The sequence below is a fragment of the Pangasianodon hypophthalmus genome, chromosome 18 (assembly GCF_027358585.1).
Source record: "Pangasianodon hypophthalmus isolate fPanHyp1 chromosome 18, fPanHyp1.pri, whole genome shotgun sequence".
NCBI lineage: Eukaryota > Metazoa > Chordata > Actinopteri > Siluriformes > Pangasiidae > Pangasianodon > Pangasianodon hypophthalmus.
The window spans coordinates 548,711-567,833 of NC_069727.1; the positions used below are offsets into that span (position 1 = coordinate 548,711).

Sequence of the window (19,123 nt, forward strand, 5' to 3'; positions counted from 1 at the left end):
CTCTCTGCAGACTATTTACCACCACAGAGTCCACAGGAGAGCTGCCTCCATCCTTAAGGACCCAAACCACCCACAATACGGACTGTTTGCACTCCTACCCTCAGGACGGAGGTACAGGAGTGTGAAATGCAGAACCTCCAGACTAAGGAACTCCTTCTTCCCCTCAGCCATTAGACTTTTAAATGGGTAGCCAGTGGACACAGACTAGTCTCACACATCTCATAGATTAGGTGGACTGAACTGCTACAGCCCAATTTGCACATTTGTAAATGTTATTGCTGCTATTCTTATCAAGAAGCTTCACTTCGATTTGCAGATTGTCAATGTGACAGCTGCTATTGTTATTGTGTAGTTGCACTCAATTTGCTACAGGCTACTGTACTATTGTTTTTGTATTTATTATTGTTATTGTTTTGTACATAAATCAATATTGCACATAGAGATATACTTCATATTACTGCTACATGTGAACACATTACTGTTACTACACGTACTGTAATACTGTTTTGCACAAGTCAACATTGCACACTCACACATACAGATGTACATAGTCTATATTTCTATATACATAATCTATATTCTACACTTTATTATGTTTGTTTGTATGTATATGTCTGTTTTTTTTTTTAATTTTTTAAATAGTTTGCATTATCGTGGCATTCAATGTGGACAGCAAAGAAAGAATTTCATTGTACAGGGAAACTTGGTTTCCTCACTGTGCACATGACAATAAATGCTTTGAATCTTGAATAGGATGACAGGTTTTGGAGTATGACTAAGGTTTCTATATAGGTTTGTCCTTGGATGCCTTTTGGGATATTTCTGTTTTTAGGGACAATCTGGATAAAAAGAACTTGAAAAATGTCCCACATGCTGTTCATTGTCGCTCAGTAACAGCTACCATTAACATCCAACCTGTAAATCTGCAGCTGTCTAAGGTGGCAATGGTGTGTTATTAGGACTCATAATAGACATGATATTGGACATGATATTGTTCTTATTAAAACAACCATTTCTGTTCTGTTTTCTTGCTGAGAATTTCCAACTCTCTCCTTCGCCCATGCCTACTGGTGTAGGTGGAGCTCTCCTATTCCATGGCTAGGACCAGCCCACATTGGGCCTATTGTCCTGTTCATCCACAAAGCCACCAGCATTATGGATGACCCCACACACAAACTCTTCATCCTTATGCAGTCTGGCAAAAGGTACCAAAGCATTTGGGCCCTCACGGCCAGACTGTGTACAGTTTCTTACCCAGAGACTGGTCTGACACCAGCCCACACATACATCCGCTCAACTGAACTCCATTCCACTACCTCTTGCACATTTCTTTCTTAAATTGCTGGTAAAACACCGTAAACCAAATACCGTACTGACCACCTGCTAATTAGTATGTCACATTTATGCACTGTCCTTTACTGTGCCTATTGTCAGGTTTAGTAATCGTTTTACTGTCTTGTGCTGTTGCACACGTTTGCATACGTTTGACTACGTGTAGTCTCATGTAGCTCTGTGTTGTTTGTGTAGCACCATGGTCCTGGAGGGATGTTATATCATTTCACTGTGTACTGTACCAGCTGTATATGGTTTAAATGACAAAAAAAAAGACTTGAACTTGAACTACGCAGGGGAGGTGGATCCAGAACACATAGTGGACTGTGTATGCAAAGGAAAATCTAAGGCCAAAACTGGGCATAGAAACAAAATTGTTGTATGGTTATGATTATGAGCAATAATATTACATAAAACGCACATCATTACACACCAATGCAAAAATGTTTGAAAGCAAATATCACTTGATTTTTATTTATCATTTTCCATCTGTCATCATTTTTATTTGTCTTAAACTAAATTTTAGACAGAGCTAAGATTTAAATAGAAATAAGCAATAAGATCAAAGTATTAATAAACATTTGAAATGATCCAAAACACAATAAAGGAAAAAAGAAAAAAATAATAATTTTCACCAAAATCAAAAATTCATGAAATAAAAGGAAGTAGGTAGATTTGTAAGTGGAGAAATTAAGATAAAACAGAATTTATAAACTGCATAACTCACATTATAGCACAAAACACATTATATAATTGTGTCTGGCTTTTCATTGGCTGCTCTGCTTGGAACCACAACAGTGGAGTAATGAAGCGACTCTGATGAAACCTGTTTGTTCGCAAACACAGACTCTCCGTCTTCTTCCTGTCGAACAGCCTGTGGAAATCGACAGGAAACTCCAACTCTCATATCCGTGCCTGAAATTTCACACTGACCCTGTCATTTAAAACGAGTCCTGCTGTGTCTCCTTGTCCAGACCAGGAAGGACTCACTCTCCTGAAGAAAAAAAAATCTCAATTCATAATATTATTTATTCATTAAATCCCAAAAGTGCTTAAAATTTAAGTTAAATTTTCTAATAATTTTTTTTGGTTAATAAACCTACAGTATCTAGAGTAAAGATTTTTACAGTAAACACACCTTACACACAGGAATATACCACGCAGTATCACCAATACTGAAACTCCAGCAGCTGCACCAATCAGCACAGAGGAAATATCCACACCTGAACCTAAAATAATAAAACACAGAGAGTTTGGAGTGAATGAGAATAAATACATTATTCATTAATAAATATTACTGAATTGTTCAACATCAGTTTAATGATTTTACTCATATTCCACATTTATAGGATATTATATAATAGGGAAATCTTGTGTAATAAATACCTGCATCACTGATTATGTAATTAACTCAAAGCACCACTGATCCACCTCTGTATTTCACAGAGTTTTTGGGGCTTTTTCTTGTAAACTGTTCCATTGTTTACACTTTTATACTTTTGTATAGTTGCTTTTGTAATTAACATTTTACTATTCTTCAGCTGCTATATTGCCTTTTATAGTGTTTATTGTCTCTTGTTCTGCTGCTGTAACACTGGAATTTCTCAGCTGGGATTAATTAAGTCTTATCTTGTTTAATACATTTAGGGCTAAATTTTATTCATCATTATTTTTATATTATAGAATAATTAATATTAAATGGTTGTATTGCTATGAAATCTAAAGAGATCAATGGGAGTCAATGGAACAGAACACTGTTAATTAGTGAACAAGCTGTCTTCTTCTTCTTCTTTCGGCTTTTCCCTTCAGGGGTCGCCACAGCGAATCATCACTCTCCACCTATCCCTATCTTCTGCATCCTCTACACTTGAATTAGTGAACAAGATGTGAAGGTGTAAATTAATAATGTTTTGGTGTTTCTAACCTTTAGCAGAGTGATGATCTACTTTCTTAAAGTAGAAGAGCTGGGTGTCAATGCCCAGGTTATTGGAGGCAACACACTGCAGAGTGAGCATGTCCGTAAATGATTGATGGATGGAGATGAGGCTTCTTGAGGTTGTGTTGTTCACAGACTCTTCTCTGGTGGTTGAAGAATTTTGACCAGAGACACGCCACTCCAGTTTAGGAGATGGATTTCCATGAGCCTCACAGGAACACACGATCAAATCCTGAGTGCTGTTACAGCTGGAGGAGACCCGAGGAGCATCTGAGAGAGAGAGAGAGAGAGAGAGAGAGAGACAGAGAGAAACTGACTAGGTGCTTTTTGTTTTCTTCCTCCTTCTCATCTAGAAGGACAATCAAGCACTTTAGAGCCTTCAGTACCAACAATATCAACTAACATCAACTGCTTTCAAAAGTCACTTTGGAATTTATTGTCCTGGACCATTAAACCTATGATGAATTCAGAAATATTCCTCAGAAGTTCCTGTTTACACAATTAAACATTTTGACTTTATAGTTATAGAAGGGAAATTATTCATAATCGCACCCATCCTCATCGGGTGTCCCCCAGATGAGGATGGGTTCCCTTTTGAGTCTGGTTCCTCTCAAGATTTCTTCCTCATGATGTCTCAGGGAGTTTTCCCTCACCACTGTACATTGTACATGATTTTGTCTGTCTTTTTTTCTGTGCAAGTTTACTTTCACTTTTAACAGTAAGCGAAACAGTGGCTTTCATCTTCGTTGGACAGCTGGACCTCACCAAGTTATGAAACCAACTGAACTTCTTCAGGAAGCGAATACACGGAAGGATCAACCTGCAAAAGGAAGCCAACTAAAACATGCTGTGTCGCCATCGATCAGCCCTGAACAAAGTGACTTCACGAGGACAACTCCTTCAAAGGCCACATCGACACTCAATCAGATAGAATAGAACCACACTAGAGTTTGATTGGAACTGTACCGAGATCACCTCACTGAGATGGTCTCGGACTGTTGTTTTGGTCCTGTAAGAGAATTTATAAATTTATAATATATATTTCTGTAAAACTGCTTTGTGACAATGTCCATTGTTTAAAGTGCTATACAAATAAAACTGAATTGAATTGAATTGGTCCCCACCTCTGTCTGATTGCTGTGTTCTTACCTGCACAAATGAACCTCACCAAAGAGGAAAACGCACCAGGGTTCGATTCAAATGCACTAGACACTGCATATGTGTACAAGACCAAGACTCACACTGAACATCCAGGTACACAGAAGAGCTGTGATCTCCGAGCTGGTTTTGAGCTCTACAGTAGTATAAACCACTCTTTGTAGAATCAGTCTTGCTGATGGTGAGATGTTTTCCGGTTCCTATCTGCTCGCCGTTCTCTCCGTACCAGGTGTAGATCAGCACTGCTGGGTTTGCATCACTGCTGCAACTACCACAGATTCTACCACAGATGGGTTACTGAGGACTGAGACTTGCACAAGACAATCCCATAAATTATTACCCATCCCAAAATCAGCTACCTTTTCTCTGTAACTTGTCACGTTTTCCAAAGAGTTCTTAAAAAACTCGGAAGGGGGGGCTTGGGGAAAAATTTTGTAGCTTCTGGTCTATGGTAACCAAGAGCAGATTTCAATTATTCTATACCTCAACACTTTTACTATGAACTGGAACACTGACTGCACCCCAGGCCTCAGCCGACATCAGCGCCTGATCTCACTAATGCTCTTCTAGCTGAATGAACACAAATCCCCACAGCCACGCTCCAACATCTAGTGGAAAGCTTCCCAGAAGACTGGAGCTCATTATAACAGCAAAGGGGGAATAAATCTGGAATGGGATGTTCAACAAGCACATATGGATGGGATTGGTCAGATGTCCACATACTTTTGGCCTTATATTGTATTTGGCCATGTGTTTTTCCATGGCCAAAATCACAGTAACACTGCATTAGCAAACACCTCCTCATGGGATTCAGCTACAGTGATACCTGCCCACACTGTGCAGCCATAAACAGAGGATTAATACAGTCTGGCTTTGTTCTCACATAGAGAATTTCTAATCAGACATCGTGCATGAGATAGCTGATATCAACAACCTCAACTCTCAAAATTACCAACATCTGAACATCTTAAACCTTTCACATTAATATCACTAACTACTATTCCCTGCACAGACTTATCAGTCTAGCGGGAAAGGTGACATACATTTCTTGACACACCATTAAAGGCAGGAGGTGTGTTTGAAAGGGCACAGCTCTTTCTGCTGTCACATCCAGCTTCAAACAATACATAAGGAATAAAATGTGATGGAGCATATCATTAAAGGAAAATAATCAACAGTGTGGTGGTGTGATATGGCCTGACATGAAACAGAGGAGCCTGGATTACACTTAACACACAACTTCGTGTGTGTGCTCAGAAGCTGTGGCATCGCAAGCAGCATTGTTCACACACTTGCCTCTTTATTTTATGTCCATCTGGAGTATTAAATGTGACATTCTCTAGATGGCACATCAGAGCCAAAACATCCCTGTCTGTAAGGTTTCCAGGTCAAACTGTGGAATGTTTAGTAATTTTATGCACACTGACTTTAACCCCTTAAACCTGAATCAGCCCAGTACCAGGCCAGCAGGCCTGTATAATAATTTGGGGACTTTCCCCTTCAAAAATTCATGAATACATTGGTATAAACAATATACCATTTGAAAGCTATGGATCCAGACTTTACATTGCATGAAATGAAACAAACCATCTCCTAAAAGAAGAAAAATAATAGGTGTCCTTTTTTTTTATAGAAAATACATAAAAATTTCTAAACATTTATAAAAAAAAAATATAAATAAATAAAAATACTGTATACTGCAGTGTTTCAGGACTCAGGTCAAAACTCAAAATTTTGGACATTTTTGTTTCCCCAGTCAAACAAGCCATTTAAATTAAGAGCTTATGTAATATTTTAGTCTTTTAGTGTGTCTCAAAATGCATACTTATGTACTATTGTAGACCATTATTGAGTACTAACACTAACTGGTTTTTCTTTATAGTTAGTGTTTGAATATTAAAATCTTCTTATATAGCCTACAAAACTACAGAAAGTAAATGTAAGGACAGAGTTTTTGATTTGAGAAGCAGCCCATGACAACAATCACAACAATGGCAGTAAGTTTTAAAGAGAGACAGACCTCGTCAATGAGTTTAAACCCTTAAAGCCTAAGGGTGTTTAGAAGCAATTTCTGTCTGAATGAAACGCTTATTATTCTGACATTTTACAAGGTCAATTTCTTAGTACCACTTGACAGAAAACCTTTTAAATTCTGATTAAAAAAACTATTCGCCTTAGGTTTAAAGTTTTTAAGGTTAAGAAATTGTTTATAAAACTATGTTAAAAATTAAGCATTTAGAGCAATTTTCAAAAAATTTTCTTCTTAGGAATGATATATCTCAGGATGCAATTAAGTCTGCTCTTTGTTAACAATAGTCGTGCTGTTCAACATCTAAGCTATAACTATGACATGTTTTCTGTTTATAGTGTAAAGAAATGAAAAGTTACAACATTTTTGGTGTGTATTTTCTTTAGTCATGTTTCCAAAACCTCTGGACACAGGTAAGGGTTAGAACTGTTTCCTGAGCAATAAAATATATATATGTATATATATATATATATTTTATATATAAAACTATACAAAACTACTAACAAAAATTACTTTGTGATGAGCAAATTCTTCCACATATACTCCAGCACTGTACTCACACTGAACATCCAGGTACACAGATGAGTTCTGATCTCCGAGCTGGTTTTGAGCTCTACAATAGTATAAACCACTCTGTGTAGAATCAGTCGTGTTGATGGTGAGATGTTTTCCGGTTCCTATCTGCTCTCCGTTCTCTCTGTACCAGGTGTAGTTCAGCACTGCTGGGTTTGCATCACTGCTGCAACTCAGAGACACTGAACTGCCCAAAAGCACTGAAGCAGATGGAGACGCTGATACTGACGTGCTTCTAGGAGCATCTAAAGGAGGAAGAACAGGATTTAGGAGACTCCATGAATCATTAAAAGTGTAGTGAATGTGAATTAATCAGCACTTACACAGAACATGTAGTGTAAAAGAGCTCTGTGCTGATTTGTTCTTGTTCTGGAGCTGGTAGGTGGCAGTGCAGGTGAAATCGACTCCATGATGCAGGTGAGTAGCGCTGAAGTTCAGCTGAGAGGAACTGAAGCTGGTGTTGTGGTTCTGCTCCTGTCTTCTCTCCTCAGGCAGGAAGTTCCATGTAAAAGTGGGAGGCTTTAAGAGACATGGAGGAGCTGGAGCAGAGCAAATGAGACTCACTGAAGTTCCCTCCACCACCTCATTTTGGTCCTCCACCTTCCCCTGATCCTCCTTATACAGTGTTATTGAGGGGCTGATTGGAGAGTCTGAGATAAACACACAGTATCACATTAGAGATGAGTTTTAAATGTGTTCCAGTGCATCATTAGTGTAATTACAGTTACACTGTACACACACACTGCTGCAGCTCTCACCTCGCACTCTTATATCTACTGATGAAGATTTATATGTGTATTTCAGTTTTTCTGAAGTTTCAAATCTAAAGTAATATCTTCCACTGTCACTCTCTCTGATGTTGTAGAAGATGGTGGTGCAGTTCTTCATGTGGAGGTCTCCTATAATTTCCCCTTTAATGTTGTTCTCTGTAGTTTCTTTAGAGTTAAAGACTTTATTATCGTTATGGTTAGTACTGTCTTTTAACCAGATTCCTGTAAGATCTGACTGGAAATCTGCATCATATTGTTCTTCAATCTCAAAACTGCAGGGTATGAGAACACAGAGTCCTCTCAGAGCTTCTACACTCTCTGGTAGACTGATGGAGAATTCTCTACACAAAACACCTGCGAACACACAACACACACACACCAGAAAATCATTACTACAGTAACTAAATTCATTGCTGCAGTAACATACACACAACACAAAATCATTATTACAGTAACACACTGTAATGTTTTCTACTCTTGGTTTCACAAAACCAAGAAATGTCCCAAAAATAATTTGTAAGAAAAAGTCAGTTCCTGTTTCAACAATCTCAACAAATAATAATAATAATATATATATATATATATATATATATATATATATATATATATATATATATATATATAGTAAGCAAGCTTGGGTAACTGGGTTCTCACGCCAATACGCCAATTATCTAATAGTGCAGTATGGGGTTTTTCTAGCAGTGAATGTGGCAGTGAATGTGTATATATGAGCTACAGAGCCCACTCCATGAATCCAGATCATGTCTTAGAATGGTTCCCTCTTGTTTAAAAAGTTTGCCTGCTGCGTCTCCACAACATTCTCTTGCAATGGATAGGATATATTCCTTTCTTTTCCTTCTTTCCGCAGTGAGTGAAACAAATAAACTGCAAGTTTCTTCAGGATGAACTCTGTTCCCCAGTATCACACACTCACACTGCTGCCGCCATTACTCTGGCACACACACACACACACACACACACACACACACACACACTGTATTGACTCGTGATGGTAGAGGCTCTCTACACAAAATGATGACTCACCCGCAATAGTGGTTGTTGAGAAAGGTACCATCGAGTCACCCGCGCATTGTGGTCCTTCATGTTATGTATCCATGTAAGTGCTATATGATCTGTCTCAAGGTCAAATTCCCTTCCCAACAGGTAGTACTGAAGGCTGTCCAATTCCCAATTAATGGCTAGGCGCTCTTTCTCTATGGTGGGATAACGTCTCTCTCTGGGCAGAAGATTATGACTGAGGTAGAGTATAGGTTGCTCCTGGCTGACATCCCCTTGAACCAGCAATGCTCTGATGTGATTGGCAGATGCATCCACCTGAACTAGGAACCTTTTGGTGAAGTCAGGGCACCTCAGGACTGGAGGTGTGCACAGAGGATGTTTTAACTGTGTGAAGGCCTGCTCACAGGCCTATGTTCAGGTCACTGGATTCTTGACAACTTTAGTGGTCAGGTTAGTCGGGGTACTGCTATGCTTGAGAACTGTGCTATGAAGCACTGGTACCACCCAACTAGCCCTAGGAATGAGCATACCTCCTTCTTCGTGCGGGATCTGGGGCAGATGCAGACAGCTAATACCTTGCCGACTTTGGGCCTCTCGTCGCCATTCCTAGCTGAAACCCCAGGTAACAGGTCACTTGACTCACATTTGGACACATTCAGGGTCAGGCCAACTACACAGATCTTCCTCAGAACCCTGCGCAAATGCTGGAGGTGATCATTCTAGGTATCTTTGTAGATGACCACATCGTCCAGGTAAATGACACAGCAGTCCTCACGGTCTTTGAGAACATGGTCCATGAGTCACTGGAACGTCACTGGTGCCCTAAATGGCATAGTTGTGAATTGGAATAGGCTCATGGGTGTCCTGAATGTGGTATATTTCTTGGACTTTTTCTCCAGCGGAACTTACCAGTAATCCTTGCAAGGTCCTTTTGTTTTCTGAAGTCTATGCAGAGTCTTAGTGAACTGACTTTCTTGGGTACCAAAATGCTCTGACTACGCCACACGCTGGTTGATAGCTTTATCACTTCTATGTCTCTCATCACATTAATCTCCTTTTTCAGCGAAGCAACTAGGTTCTCTAGTACACAGTAAAGCCTCTGCTGAAAAAGAGTAGGGTCAAAACATGGGTTCTCCCTGGCTTGGATCTATAGAGTTCAGTGTAGGCCGCAAAGATCGACTGATGCTCTTCCCTTTGGGCACCCTCCAGATGATCCAGGCTCACCATAGACTGGGGACACTTCACAGCCTCATCATGCACTCTGTCATCTGGCTTTCTTCCCCTCAGGCATCCTCTCTCGCCACTCCTTGATGAGGTTGACATGGTAAATTTGGCTCTCTTTACCTTTGTCTGGGTGATGAACCTCATTCGTGACTGGTCCCATCTTCCTGTGTATGGTGTGCAGTCCTCGCCATTTTGCCAACAACTTGCTTGAAGATGTAGGCAGCAACAGCAGCACCTTCGGTCCCAGTTGGTACTCTTGGTGCCTCGCATATTGGTCATACCACAACTTCTGGACTTTCTGGGCTTTCTCTAGATTTTCATGTGCCTGCTCTCGATAAGTCACCAGACAGACTCTCATCTGCAATATGTACTGGACAATATCTCGCTCTCCCTCAGCAAATGATGTTGGTCCTCCCAGCACTTCTTCAACAGGTTCAGCAGTCCTTGGACAGGCCAGCCATACACCAGCTTGAAGGGAGAGAACTCTGTAGAAGCTAGGGGCACCTCTTCGTAGGCAAAAAGCAGAAATGGCAGCCATTTATCCCAGTCCTTACTAGTCATTGACAAACTTCCTTAACATATTCTTGAGGGTTGGGTTGAATCTTTTCACAAGTCTGTCTGTCTGTGGGTGATTTTTCAAAGGGAGGACGAATGGGTGTGTTAGTTGGTGCCACTACTCACAGAAAGGGTATATCACTAAGCTGGAGGCATGCATCGCTATGAATGAGTACAGGGCCATTGTCTGTGATGACCTGAAGGAGGCACTTTTGGAGAAATTCGACATCTCTGCAGATACTTACCACATTGCGACGGACAAACATCTACAATGCTGGGAAAAACACCCACCAAAACCTACCACAATTTAAAGGGTCTCTATTTTCACTGGGTCAGACTGGAGCAATGCACCAAGGAGGAAACAGGAGAGATCATCATCCTGGAGCAGCTGCTTTGTGTTCTAACTTAGGATGACAGCCCTCTCCTTGTCCATAGCAATGTACACCTCCAGCGCTTTTCCAGTGAGTAGTGGCACCAACCGACCCATTCCTCCTCCAGCCATCTCCAGGTCCTTGCCAGATGCTCAAAATGGTGAAGATAGTTCTCTATATCCTCCCCCTCTTGATATGCCAGCATTCTGGGCTCCAGACGTGGCACACACGGCTGATCAGTCACTTGGAGGGGATCTGCAAATGGATTTGAACTCACCTGATGTCTCTCTGATGACATCACCACATTGCAATGAGCCACTGGGATGAGGAGCTCCAAACACAGACTCAGAGTCAATTCTGGTGATCTCCGCTGCTGGATTGACTCTCTGAGACCCTGGAGTTCATAGAGAAGCTCCTCCCCTTTGCTTAGCCATCAGCAAGTCTCGCATCAGCTTCTCCATTTCACTCTCTGGAGCAGTTGTGAGTGGCGTGTGCTGAGGGGATCTGGCTTTGAGGTGTGCCCTTGCTTCTTCTTCCTCCTCATCCAGTATGTCCCAAGCCACTTCCTCCTGCACAGTCATTCTCTGGGACCGTAGACTCTTCCTGTTCCATTTTCCAACAAGCACTGTTTTGCAGCTAGCCATCACACTTCTGACACCACTCATACAGGCTCTCTGCCGCAACAGCACTTCAATGAGAGGACGTTTATTTACAGTATCCATGTGACTTATTGTAATGCCTTGGATGAAGGAGCTTAAACAAGCTCCAGTTAGTCCAAAATGCAGCAACAAAAGTTTTTACTAGAATCAGAAGATATGACCACATCACCCCTATCTTATCCACACTGCATTGGCTCCCAGAAAAAATTCACATTGATTATAAAATACTACTATTGACCTATAAACCACTGAATGGTCTTGCGCCTCAGTACCTGAGCGAACTTCTAGTCTTTTATGATCCGCCATGCCTACTCAGATCAAAAGGTGCAGGCTATTTGTTGGTACCTCGAATAATGCGGGCTACAGCTGGGGGTAGAGCTTTCTCATACAAAGCCCCACAGTTATGGAACAGCCTTCCACTTAGTGTTCGGGGCTCAGACACAGTCTCAGTGTTTAAGTCGAGGCTGAAAACATATTTGTTTAGTCAAGCCTTTTGTGAATAGTTTTTTCTTAGGTACAGGGGCAGGTCTGGAGGGTTTCACAGGCATAGAGTGTTGTGGTGAACTGGGATGTTTGGATGCTGTCGCCTCCCCACTCTCACGTGTTCACTCAGGTTTGTCGATGGTGGAGTGGCTGGAGCTTTATGTCCCAGGACTCCATCATGTCTGTGTTAGCTTCTGGCTCTCCCTTTTAGTTATGCTGTCATAGCTAGTCTTGCTGGAGTCCCTGCTTGCTCTCTGCACACAAAGTACATTGTCCTTAACCATTATGTGACAACTAGAGCATACCCAATAATCTTTCTCTCTCTCTCTCTCTCTCTCTCTCTCTGTCGAGCTACACATGCCATGCCTGAGATAACAGTGATCCTGACCCTTTCTGCTCTACAGACCTGCCTGATCCATCCTGATGCCCTACTTCTGGCTGGAGTTCTCATCACTTGAAAACCACTCGCTGCTGCTAAGGATGGTCCCATATTGACAGCCTAAAGTTACATGAGATTGTTGTGGATGGTACCACTTAGAAACCATCAAGATGGCTTTGGAGTTCAATTGATACAAACAGTTTTGCTATGATAGCTTTAGGACTGCAATTCCCACTAACAGTTTTGCACATCAGTGAAGAGTTGATAACTTCAACAAAATAGACTTAACTATAATGAACTTTTGAGGTTACACAATTGCACTTTTTGAACCATGTAGCACACAGTTATAGAAGGGAATGATTTATAATCGCACTATCGGGTGTCACCCAGATGAGGATGTGTTCCCTTTTGAATCTGGTTCCTGTCAAGGTTTCTTCCTCATATTGTCTCAAGGATTTTTTCCTTCCCACCGTCACCTCTGGCTCGCTCATTAGAGATAAATTTATACATTTAAAATTTATATCCTGAATATATTTATTTCTGTAAAGCTGCTTTGTGACAATGTCCATTGTTAAAAGTGCTGTACAAATAAAATTGAATTGAATTGAAACTGCACAAAAAAAAATTTAGAAGATGGTGGAAACAGAAATGAATATTTACAAAATATATATAGCTCTTGGCTGGATTGCCTTCTTCAAAAAGGTTTACAATAATAATACTTTTGATGGCACTACCTTTGCACACCTTACTCGTCATCAACCAACAAACCAACCTACAAACCAACCCTCAAATGTAGGTGAGCACCCCCGTTATAAAGCCAAGGCTCCGCCCACTCGGAATGAGCAATTATAAGGGTAAGTATCAGATAAGTATTAATACAACAACCGCCCCATAAACGTAAGATTACATCATCATATTCGTACACATATAACATAATATGACCATTATATGAACATACATATTAACCACCTTCTACATGTTAATTTCATCAAATTGCGCAGATACAGGGGAGGAAAACCTACGATATGAGGACTCGCGAACCACTACCTGTGTTTAGCCCCTAGCTCTTTAGTACCCTCAGCAGACTGGACCCGGATGATAGACATGACAAACACAGACAATCTACAGAACAAACAAAAACAGAATAAACAACCATACAGATAAGTTAATAAAGATGTGATGTTTTAAACTTATCTGGTGTGTGTAGTGTGGCGATCAGTGGGGAAAAGTATTGAGTAATGAAAATGTATGTGTGTGAAATGGAGCAGTAGAGCAGACCCAAGTGTGCATACTAGGCAATGGCTAAACAACACACACACAAAATCTGTAACGAAATCTGTAAATTATTACAGTAACACTAACACAAAATCATTACTACAGTAACACACAACACAAAATCGTTACTACAGTAACACACAACAAAAAATCATTAATAAAGTAACATGCACAACACAAACAATAACACACACACAGCATTTATCTAAAGTGTGTAGAAATATTTACTCCAAACTGCAGTTGTGTTACAGAATCACACCAAACTGATTCAGTTACTGCCTGAGTTTAACACACTTACGTTATCAGGTCACACATTAAATATAAATTCTACACAAACCTTGAAACAGAAAACAAACGATGATGATGAGTTTCTCTGCTGATTTCATCTCTCTGTTCAGGAAAGATCACCTGGAGAAGAGACTAACACACACACACACACACCCTTAGATCCTCCTCTCATGTTCACCCCACTCAAGTCTCACATATATATGTGTATATTTTTTGAAGAGAAAAGAAATAAACACAAACTGTGCAGCAAACAACAATTTTTAAAATTTGTTAAATATAAAGTAAGTGTGCAGTAATTTTGCAAAAAAAAAAAAAAGTTAACTACGTTTCAGAACAATGTTTTTCCCAAATGAGGAACTGTTTTTTTTTGTTGTTGTTTGTTTGTTTGTTTTTTTTAATAGCTGTCAACAATAGCCATCTAATATTATTTTAGCAGAATGATTTCTCAGTGCAGACTTAGGATGTCTTTCTTTTTCTCGTATTCTTTCTGCCTCGTCTCTAACACATAACATATAACACAGTGCCATCTAGTGGCTTCCTAGAGTAACAGGCACAATCAATTGATATCATCACAATACCTGTAAGAAGATGCATATTCGTTCACTGACTAATTGAAGTGACTAATTGACTAAGTGACTGAGTCCCACTGTTGAAATGCAGCAAGCAGTGAGCCTTATCAGGGACATTCTGTGATATACATGCATCTGCTGACACTTGTGTGATAAATGCTATGCAGTGTGTGTGTGTGTGTGTTTGTGTGTGTTGCAAGCTCTGCCATGTATGACACCCTCTGTCTCTGGCTCACCGCAGTCACAGTTCAACCCGACTCCTCTCCGTCTGCAGTTGACACTCGACCACGCCGCCGCTGCCACATACTGTTAATACTGTTACAATCTGTTCATTTATCTACTTGCTTTTGCAATAACGTACCATTCAAGCCAATAAAGCTCTGTTTAACTGAATTTAATTTAATTAAGAGAGAGAGAGCGAGATAGAGAGAGAGAGAAATAACATTTAGAGCAGGATAGAGAAGTACAAAAGGATGCATTTGGGTTCAATGTTCTGAGTGCACGACTGTGACCTGTTTATATTTCATCAGTTTTCAAACAATAAAGTTTTTGTCAAATGATATTTCTCAGATAGTAGAGAGTGTTTTGATTGGCTGACAGCAGATGAGAGTAAGAGTTCAAATTAATTAACACTGTGTGTGTGTGTGTGTATGTGTGTGACAGAGAAACATTAATGTGTTACTGAATAAATAAAATATACGTCCCAACAGAGTATTTTTCACACTGATACACAGTCAATCTGTCTCACTGTTAAATAACAGATTCACTTGTTAATCCACTAAAAATGTTTCATTTGGTCACTATTTATATAAAAACACACAACATACAATACACAACATGTAATACACGTAGTACACAACATATAATACACAACACACAACATTATCGTGGAAATCCGTTTATGAAAACAAACAGGGAGCAGCTCTTACCTGAGTGTGTTCGAGTCTCCAGTTCTCAAACTGAAGTGTCCTCAGTTTTAAACAACATGCTGATAAGGACCTTTCTGTCTCACACACACACACACACACACACACACATACATATTATATATATATATATATATATACACACACCCCACAGCTTCCTCTATCTTAACAGGAAATGTGCACTTCTAGTTCAGGGGTTCTCACACTTTTTGGGCAAATGACCCCAAATGGACTTTATGAATTTTCTCAAGCCTTGATGACTGAACATTTTTTTTATTTTAGATTTATAATTTAACTAGTAACATTTGAACATCTGAACATTTTATTATGTCAGTAACACGTGTGACATAAGTGACTAATAACCAAAGCAATATTATTTGTACTGAAGTACCAGTCCAGTGGGAAAGTGAGCTTTCATGACCCTGTACCAAACATCAGGAGGAGTGCAACTCTTTCCGCTGTCACATCCAGTTTCAAATGATGCATAAGGAATAAAACATGATGGGGCATGTTGTTATAGGATATAGGTTATATGTTGTTAAATGTATGAATTTCACTGTATTAGAAAACAGCATGTCAGACCTGTCATGAGTGTTAATTGGTTGAAGAATTGTGGATGCACAGAGAGAGGGACAACAAAACAAGAAGTCTGATGTTGAACGGCAAGTGTGGTTGACTCCGTTCATGACATGGTGTCAGAAGTTTGGTTAAAATGCAAGCAGTGCAAACCTCATCTTCCACATGGCAGTTTAATCCTCCGGAGCGATTTGCTTTCGAAAAACCCTCGGAATGGCTCAAATGGAAACAGTGAATTTGTCGCTATGCAAGTTGGTTCGCAAACATGTGAAATGTAGAATGAGCTCATCCAACAAGTCACACGAAATTCCCATAAGAGGGAGGGGGGGACATGCACACAGACCACGGGGCGCACCACCACAAAACAGCACAGGAACTCGAGGAACTGCAATAGATGCAGTAGGAAACAGCATGCAAAAGATAAAACATGCCCTGCAACAAAAAGTACATGTAGTAAATTCAATAAAAAAAAGGACATTGGCAGCGGATGTGTAAAACAAAGGCAGTAAGAGAAATCACAGAAGGTTTGGAAAATGCCCTGTTCTTGAGTGCTGTTAATAAGGAAACAAGTGAGGAACACTGGACAGTACAAGTGAAAATTGGTCAGACACCACTTAACTTCAAAACTGACACAGGAGCTAATGCATGTGTGATAAGTGAGGAAATGCTTGAACAGTTGCCACCAAAGAAAGAACTGTACCCAGCAGTAGCTTCACTCAGCATCCCAGGAGGCAGACTCAAAGGCCTAGGACACTTTCAGGCGGAATTGATGTACAAAGGCAGGGAAGGAGGCAAATAACCTGCTCAGCCATGGAGTGGCTACAGAAATGGGTCTTGTGGAGTATGTAAATGAAATAAAACATATGTTTCAGCAGGGTGGGAACTTGAAAACTGAACCAGTGAAAATTGTCTTAAAGAGGCTGAGTCTTATGCAGTGAATGCAGCACACCAGTTACCTCTTCCTCTTCTGCCCAAGGTGAAAGCTGAACTCAGTCATATGGAGAAAGAAGGCACCATTGACAAAGTAACTGAGCTAACAGAGTGATGTACAGCCATGGTTCTTGTGATCAAGCCCAGTTGAGATGTACACATCTGTGTCAATTTGAGAAAGCTAAATAAGTTGGTGAGGAGGGACAAATTTGTTCTTCCCACAACAGAGGAAGTAAGCTCTAAACTCTCTGGTGCTAAGATATTTAGCTCCCTGGACGCAGCCAGTGGATTTTACCAAATCCCTCTCGAGGAAAAAACAGCAAGCTGACCACTTTTATAACCCCATGGGACAAGTATTCCTTTAAAAGCCTCCCATTTGGGATTACAAGTGCCTCAGAAATCATTCAAAGAAAAATGATAGAGACATTACAGGGGCTAGAGGGGGTGGCAATTTATATGGATGATGTTCTATTTTTTGCTGAAACAGAAAAAGAACATTATGAAGGACTGGACAATGTGCTCAAAGTCATGGAATCAGCTGGACTAAAATTGAACAGACAAGAATGCAGGCTCAAGCAAAGTCAAATTCACTTCTTGGGCCAGGCAAAGTCGACAGCATTGCTAACTTTCCAGTACCCCAGAACCCACATGAACTCAAACGCTTTCTGGGGATGGTGAACTACTTAGGGAAATGCATTCCTAAATTAACCACTGTTGGACAACGTCTGTATGACCTCCTGAAAACAAAAGTAGTGTGGAACTGGGGTCCAAGCCAAGACACGCCTTCCAGAGACTGAAAAACTCCCTGATGAGTACTCCTGTCTTCACTGATTATGATGCTAAAAGACTCACAGCAGTTTCTACAGATGCAAGCAGCTACAGGGTGGGAGGTGTCGTGCTGCAACAATATGATGGTGAGTGGAGACCAGTGGCATATTGTTCAAGGTTCAAAGTGATGAAATAAGGTATTCTCAAATAGAGAAGGAGTGTTTAGCAGGAGTGTAACAGGAGGTCTGTGAACAGTTCGAGAAGTACCTCTATGGGCTAGAGAGCTTCAGACAAATCAAGGACCACAAACCCCTTGTTCCGCTCATCAACAATGAAGACTGTGATAATGTTCCACTCAGGTGCCAAAGGCTCCTAATGAGATAAATGCAGTATAGTTGCATTGAAGAGTATGCTCCTGGGAAGACACTGGCTGTAGCTGACGCACTATCAAGGGGCACAGACCACACCACAGACAGCATGGACAGCCACTGTGAGGTAACAGCATACATTGCTTCTGTTGTTAATAACCTGTTGATGACTTCAAAGAAACTGGAGCTCATCAGGATGAACATTGAATAAGACAGCTAGCTGCAGTTGGTCCTCTGGTTTATCAGGAATGGTTGGCTAGATTAAGCAACATGAACACCAGAGACCATCCAAGAGTATTTTCATGTGAGAGTAAAGCTCTCTGAACAGCAAGGCTTCACAGTGAGAGGCACATGTATATTTATCCCTACTTGTATGAGGAAAGAAATCCTTGATAGAATCCATGATGGACAGCAAGGCCTATACAGGTGTCATTAAAGAGCTTACCAGGCAGTTTGGTGGCCTAACATCTCACAAGACATTAAACAACACATGCAAGAGTGCTCATGCTGCAGCAAGACAAGGGCTGCACAGCGCAAAGTGAATTACCCTGTAGGCCCAGGGAGAAAATAGCTGTAGACTTGTGCGAATGCAATAAATGCCATTACCTGGTAGTATCAGATTACTACTCCACAAACAAGATCTTACCTCTCTCTACTCCCTCCACCAGCCAAGTGATAAGAAAACTCAAAACCACCTTTGCTCGTTTTGGGATCACATTTGAGTTGAGAAGTGACACTGGACCACGGTTTTGCAGTAAAGAATTCTGTGACTTCAGTACAGAATACGGTTCATGTTACTTCAAGTTTACACTTCCCACAGAGCAATGGCCATGCCGAGAGGGCTGTATACGTGGCCAAGAATAGAGACAAAAGGACACCCTGTCAGCTCTCGTGTCTTAGAGGGCCACCCCATCTGCATCCACTGGGTACAGCC

At 40.6% G+C, this 19,123-nt stretch overlaps 1 protein-coding gene across 1 annotated transcript; it reads right to left on the reverse strand.

Moving 5' to 3' along the window:
- Positions 1 to 1,808: 1,808 nt before the first annotated feature.
- On the reverse strand, positions 1,809 to 15,629 carry LOC128321199 (myelin-associated glycoprotein-like). The gene is made up of 9 exons (XM_053241842.1): positions 15,551 to 15,629; positions 14,102 to 14,184; positions 7,787 to 8,152; positions 7,352 to 7,678; positions 7,016 to 7,273; positions 3,257 to 3,538; positions 2,471 to 2,561; positions 2,266 to 2,326; positions 1,809 to 2,206 (listed from the first exon to the last, which is right to left on the reverse strand). The coding sequence occupies exons 2-9, from the start codon at positions 14,148 to 14,150 to the stop codon at positions 2,078 to 2,080; spliced, it is 1,563 nt and encodes a 520-aa protein (XP_053097817.1). The 5' UTR covers positions 14,151 to 14,184; positions 15,551 to 15,629; the 3' UTR covers positions 1,809 to 2,077.
- Between the last annotated feature and the right edge of the window lie 3,494 nt (positions 15,630 to 19,123).

Coding starts and splice junctions, on each gene's coding strand:
- LOC128321199 (XM_053241842.1), bottom strand. CDS start 14,150: ATGAAATCAGCAGAGAAACTCATCATCATCGTTTGTTTTCTGTTTCAA. Junction 7,679..7,786: donor AGTAGATATAAGAGTGCGAG/GTGAGAGCTGCA, acceptor TGTTTATCTCAG/ACTCTCCAATCAGCCCCTCA. Junction 3,539..7,015: donor TGTGTACCTGGATGTTCAGT/GTGAGTACAGTG, acceptor TCTCTCTCTCAG/ATGCTCCTCGGGTCTCCTCC.